The sequence below is a fragment of the Tupaia chinensis genome, unplaced genomic scaffold (assembly GCF_000334495.1).
Source record: "Tupaia chinensis unplaced genomic scaffold, TupChi_1.0 Scaffold147869_1, whole genome shotgun sequence".
Lineage (NCBI taxonomy): Eukaryota > Metazoa > Chordata > Mammalia > Scandentia > Tupaiidae > Tupaia > Tupaia belangeri.
In genome coordinates this window covers 971,998-978,318 of record NW_006207719.1, presented here as the reverse complement: position 1 = coordinate 978,318, position 6,321 = coordinate 971,998, and the positions used below count along the sequence as shown (strand labels likewise).

Sequence of the window (6,321 nt, the reverse complement as noted above, 5' to 3'; positions counted from 1 at the left end):
AAGAAAAAGCGACAATGCCCCCCCCCCCCCGGGTGGATGGCCACACCTCAATCCCTTCTCCTCCATTCTCCTCTTGGGATCTTGGGCATGCATGCACACGCACCCGGTGTGAGTTTAAGCTACCAGATCTGGGACTCAAACCACGGTCCACTATATGGGAGTCCAGCAACGTAGCCATTAGGCCATCTGCTGGTCCCATCTGCTCGGAAGCAGAGTTTAAAAGTACTCTTGTATATAGAAATCTTTTTTCTAAGGTGGAAGGAGCACTGTGCAAGATGCTTTAATGTTTATCAAGTCCTCAAATAACCCTAGGGAAGAAGTACCTTACTATTTCCCCACATTTATAGGCCTAGGGACCAAACAGAGCTCTGTTAATCCCCTAGGATGTTTCCCTTTTCTTAGTTTCCCTACCTTCTGCTCATACTTTTGTGAATATTTTCTTTATTGAACTCTTCAAATTATGGAAGTTCACCATTTCTCCTGCTTCCTGGATTCTGACTTTTTACTAGATACTATCGCCTCTCAAACTCAAATGTGAGTGACTCAACCTGAAAGCTAACGTAATTTGCTCCACATATTAAGCAGAGGCAGTTTTCACCTGGGTGCGGGAATGACAGTTACAGAGAAGGGGGAAAATACTAAGGTCTCAAGACCCCTGTTGCCTTGGTTGGACTCTTTGATAAATCACTTAAATGGTGAAATCACATCCTGACTTTAATTCACACTAGCAACAGCATGACAGCAAACCAAACTACTTACTACATCTGGTAGGTAGAGTATGTGCATGAGGGCCCCATCAGGGCACAGCCCATCCGCTTTTGAGTCTGTAGGAGAAAAACCAAAGGAAGACAACAAGTAAACAAAAATCATATTCAATGGTCAGGCAGTAAGTGACACAGGGCAGGCTCCTGGAAGGTTAGAAAGTGGGCCTCCCAGGATACTCAAATGTAGAGCAGAAAGGGGCAGCCTATGTCCTCAGGCTGGGCAAGGGCCAGGTAAGGGCTACAGAGGTCTGAGAGAGAAGAGAGCCTGCGAGCAGGGGGAAGGGTATCCACGAAGGAGAGCTGTCTAGGTGAGCCTGGGGTCTTTATTAAGCGGGGAATGGAAAGGGGTGGAAGAAGGACTGACAGGCCATCACATTAGCAGTATGTGTAGGCACAGTTGTGGGAAGACTAGATTTGGAGGTCTTAGAAGAGTGCAAGTTTTAGGGAGAGCTATAAGGCTAGGGCTGAAGTGAATGGCATGCAATTGACCGACTAGGTGATTCTGAGCTTGTTTTCTACTATTTCTGGTTAGGAGCATCCCGTCCTGGTTTTGAAGAGTCATGTTCTCCCTCTCTCTGGGGAGGTAGAGAGAAGCATGCACTCCTGCAACCGGGAAGCAGAGTTTATCAAACTACCTCACTCCTTGCCTTCCCGCCACAGAATCACTGCTGGGACCAGCCACTCTTCCTGACAGGATTGTGGCCTCTGGTTGGCATGATGTTACTAATTTAAGTTTAGAGCCAGTGCTACTCCCAGTGCTCTGCTTCCCAGAGAGCCTTTTCTTCCATTTCTATAACAAAAGGGGTTCCTTGTACACTTCCTTATCTTTATTAGTGACGGTGTGAAACAGATTTCTGGTGTGGGGCCTTGGATCATGTTTTTAAACATGGATTCTTTTTCTTTCTTTCTTTCTTTCTTTCTTTCTCTCTCTCTCTCTCTCTCTCTCTCTCTCTCTCTCTCTCTCTCTCTCTCTCTCTCTCTCTCTCTCTCTCTCTCTCTCTCTCTCTCTCTCTCTCTCTCTCTCTCTCTCTCTCTCTCTCTCTCTCTCTCTCTCTCTCTCTCTCTCTCTCTCTCTCTCTCTCTCTCTCTCTCTTTCTTTCTTTCTTCCTCTCTCTCTCTCTCTCCCTCTCTCTCTCTTCCTTCCTTCTTTTTTTCTTTCATGAGAGAGATAGATAGCATCTCCAACTGGCCTCTGACACCACAATCCACTCCCAGCCTTCAACCAGCCCAGTGTCATGGGTCTCTCTCTCTCTCTCTCTCTCTCTCTCTCTCTCTCTCTCTCTCTCTCTCTCTTTCTTTCTTTCTTCCTCTCTCTCTCTCTCTCCCTCTCTCTCTCTTCCTTCCTTCTTTTTTTCTTTCATGAGAGAGATAGATAGCATCTCCAACTGGCCTCTGACACCACAATCCACTCCCAGCCTTCAGCCAGCCCAGTGTCATGGGCACATGCATGCCTAGGGTACTCAGGGAGGTCTCTCCAGACTTGAGTCAGGAACCTTCCCATGTGAGATTGCCTTTCAGTGTCACATTTGACCAGTGTGCTACTCTCCTGCCCCCTGCTGGTGTTTCTTGAGGGACACAAAGGCAAATCAGTTCCTACCAGCATTTACACTGAAATAGTTTTAAAGATAATTTAAAACAGGACCATTCTCCTTCAAACTACAAAAAGTGCATGGATAGTACATAGCAAAGGTTCTGTCCACTTTTCTAAATTCCTGGAGGACCTATCACTTGGGAAATGCATGGGGAGAAAGCCACGGTACCCTGCCTTCAAATCGTTCGGCTGCATGGCTGGAAACGACTGGAGAAATGCTTCACAGATGCATGCTGAAGGTTCACACTGGGATAACCCTGTGCTCAGAGGTTCTGAGCCACCCTACAAAGCAAGCACTTACTGAAATTGTCCTAAGGAGGTCGAGGCCTTCACAGGTGCTGCTCCGGCAGTCACTTGACTTATAAATTACATCCTTTGATCGGATAAAGGAAGCGTTCACTGTCACATTCATGCCTGTTCCCAAAAAATGAAAGAAAACAGAACACTAGTGTTAAGTTTTGGTAGTTTCTATCAGCCGTGAGCTCCTCTCTTGCCTGTCAGTTCTGAGGAATGGACACCTACTTCAGGTGCAGGAGTGTTTGTGTTCTGAGTCCTTGCTCTACTACTTGTCCCTTCTTGCCACTCTGTCTGTGTCTGTTTCTGCGTCTCTCTTTTTCTCCTTCTCCTCTCTCTTTTATCTCTCTCTCAGAGGCTTTATTGAGGCATAATTTATCTGCCGTAAAAAATCAGCCATCTTACGTGTAAGATCCAATGATTTATAGAAGTCTGTATAGCTGTACAACTGTCCTCAATGCAGTTTTAGAGCATTTTTATGATGATCGTTGGTCTCTTCATCTTTTTTCACAACCCGAGACTCAGCACGTGTCCTGTCTGGGAGTAGGGAGTGTTGGGAAAGCAAAGACACAGGCATTGTAAAATCCTGTTCTTTCATGAGCCCAAGATGCTGGTGCTGCTTGCACATATGAGGCCACAGTCTTCCTCGATCTCTGATCGTCATTCATCCATCCAACCAACAAATATTTTTCAAGTTCCTGCTATGTGCCAGACACTCTTCTTCATGCTCAAGATACTGCATTGAACAAAATAAGTCCCAGTTTTTGTGGGGCTTACATTTTCCTTGGGGGCTCACATAGAATAGTGCTATTTCTTTATTTCTTTTTCTTTTTCTTTTTTTTTTTCTTTTTTTTTTTTTTTTTTTTTTTTTTTTGCTATAGGGTATATGTGCTCACCAGAGAGAAACAGAGGTGGAGGGGGTGGGGTGGCCATGCTGCAATCCCTTCTTCTCCATCCTACACTTGAGATTTTGGGCATGCATGCACATGTGCCTGGCATGTTTGTCAAGCCACCAGATCCAGGACCTGATCGAACTGCACAGACACCCATATGGGATCCATCTGCTTTACTCACCCTGTCACTGGCTGGCCCCCAGAATAGTGCTATTTTTGATAGGGTAATCATGGAAGCTTCTAGAGGGAGCTAGGACCTGAGTGAAGTGAGAGAGAATGAAAACAGACATTTGGTTTCTGGTCAGAGGGAAAAGCAAGCACAAAAATTCTTGGCAGTATCATTCTTGATAAGTAGGAACAGCAAGAAGGGCTGAGTGGTTATGGCAGAGTGAGTGAGGGTAGTGTGGTAGTATGGGCAAGAGATAAGGTTACAGGGCGGCCACATCATGGATGGCCATGTAGGCCTTAAATGTCTTTTTGATTTATTTTGAGATAGGCTATCTTTGAACAATTTTAAACAGAGAAATTATATTGTCTCGTTATCATTATTTTTTAATTGCCAGAGGACACGTGGGTTTCCCAGACTGACATACAAAGAGAAAGAGAGAGCAACCCCCATGGGGCATGGCCACACCACAATCCCTTCTCCTCCATTTCTCCATTCTACTGGGATTTGGGGCATGGATGTACATGTGCCTAGTGTGTTTTTCAAGCTACTGAGACTGGGATTCAAACCGTAGTCAGCAATGTGGGATCTGGCTCCATTAACCACTAGGCTATGGGACCATCCTATCTGTCATTTTTTAAAGATATCTCTGGATTCTGATAGGTAAAATAGATTGTGGGTGACAAAGATAAACGTAGGGAGACTACTTAAGAGGTTAACAACCTAGGTTAGTTTGGACTAGAATCATGGTAGCAAAATAGAGAAAAAATTATTGCATTTTGAATTTATTTTTGAAAGTAGAGCCAACAAGAAATTGCTGATTGATGAGATACAAAGTATGAGAAAAAGAAGACCCACTATAACACCAATATCTTTGGCTTGATCTAGTGGGTGAAAGGAACGGCTATGGGCCAAGATGGGGCAGAATGTAGGAGAGTGGGTTTGTTAATGTGGTGTGCCAATGGAGGAATCGGGAGTTCAGTGGATGTCTCAGGTTGGAGATATTTAGGAGGTTTCCAAATAGAAATGCTGTGCATTGCTTAACAACAGGAATACAGTCTGAGAACTATGTTATTAGGCAATATTGTCATTGTGCAAACATCATAGGGTGTACTTACACAAACCTGGATAGTATAGCCTACTACACACTTAGTGTATGTGGTATGACCTATTATAATCTCATGGGACTACCATCATACATGTGCTGTCATTGACCTAAATGTCATATGGCACATGACTGGATACCCACTTGGAATAGCTACTAGTGTAATCACACTTATTGATTTAAATAAAAGTCACATCTGCACCTCAGATTTACAATTTTAGCCCAAAAGAGAAGCCCTAGTCAGTTTTCTAGATAACAGAGCATAAGACAAAAACTTTTTGGAGTTTGTCATTCCAGAGTCCCATTTGTAGTAAATGGTGGGATCTGAAATTGAAACCATGATGGTCTCATACCAAACCTATCGGGCATTTTTGAGATCTCAGAATAGAAGTTTGTTTAGCTCATAGTTTGGGAGCTCCAAGGCCTAGGGGCCATGTCTGGTAACGTTAATCTTGCTAGTGGAGACTCTGTGGAGTCCTGAGGCAGCAAGGGGCATCACGTGACAAGAGGACAGGAGCACGTGTGTCTGGATTTGTGTTAGATCTTGTGTCTCTTCCTCTTTTTTTTAAAAAAAAGTATTCATTTATTTTAATTTGCTATAGGACTTGTGTACTCACTGGAAAGAGAGAAGGAAACTGAGAAAGCACCATCCCCGGGGGGATGACCACATTGCAGTCCATTCTCTTCCATTCCCCTCTTGGGATTTTGGGCATACACAAATGCACCTGGTGAGTTTTTCAAGCCACTGGATCTAGGACTCAAACCACAGAGTTGGCCACCAGCTGGCCCCACTCCCTCTTCTTATTAAGCTACCAGAATTTAATCATGGGGGTCCTACTCTGATGACCTTATCTAATCCTAATTACAAAAGTTCCACTTCTTAATAGCATAGTTGGATTATGTTTTCATCCTCTTAATACCATCACGATAATCACCAAAATTCAACGCATGAATTTTAGGAGGACACATTCAAACTATAGGAGAGTATTTTCCCTTTTATTTCCCCAAATCCCAAGTAATTTGTCAAAAAAAAAAATACTGAACGTGTTTTAGATAATGATATGACTTCAAAACAAAGCTCACCTTTCAAAATAAACAGTTTGCACAGGCGCTGTTTTTCAGCTCTGTCCTGCCTGCACTCTGTTACATCATGATATCTCAGTACTAGGAAGATGGGTAAAAAGATGAACAACTCAGAGTGACCTCAGAACTCTCTCTCTTCTAACTAGGGCTTTGAAGATGGGGTTGGAACAACATGAAGCTAGAGTCTAGGTGCTGGGGTCTAGAAGAGAGACCCTCTTCCCTAACACCTGGGAGCACACACATGATATGCACTATACATTTAGCCATGGAGCGTACATTCATTTTTTTTTTTTCGGAGAGATTTTTTCCGCTATCGGGGGCATGCATCGCCAGACAGACAGAGAGAGACATTAGAGACAAAAAGCGAGAAATCACCCCCCGGGAGGATGGTCATGCCGCAATCCCTTCTCCTCCATTTTCCTCTC

The 6,321-nt window shown here is 44.0% G+C and overlaps 1 protein-coding gene across 1 annotated transcript in view; it reads right to left on the bottom strand.

Moving 5' to 3' along the window:
• The window catches only part of GUCY2C (guanylate cyclase 2C), an 82,811-nt gene that overhangs the window by 71,560 nt on the left and 4,930 nt on the right, over nt 1-6,321 (bottom strand). Inside the window, exons 2-3 of the mRNA XM_006169964.3 lie at nt 2,657-2,769; nt 760-824 (exon numbers count right to left, since the gene is read on the bottom strand). Coding sequence (XP_006170026.1) covers nt 760-824; nt 2,657-2,769 — 178 coding nt within the window. The remainder of the gene's footprint in view (nt 1-759; nt 825-2,656; nt 2,770-6,321) is intronic.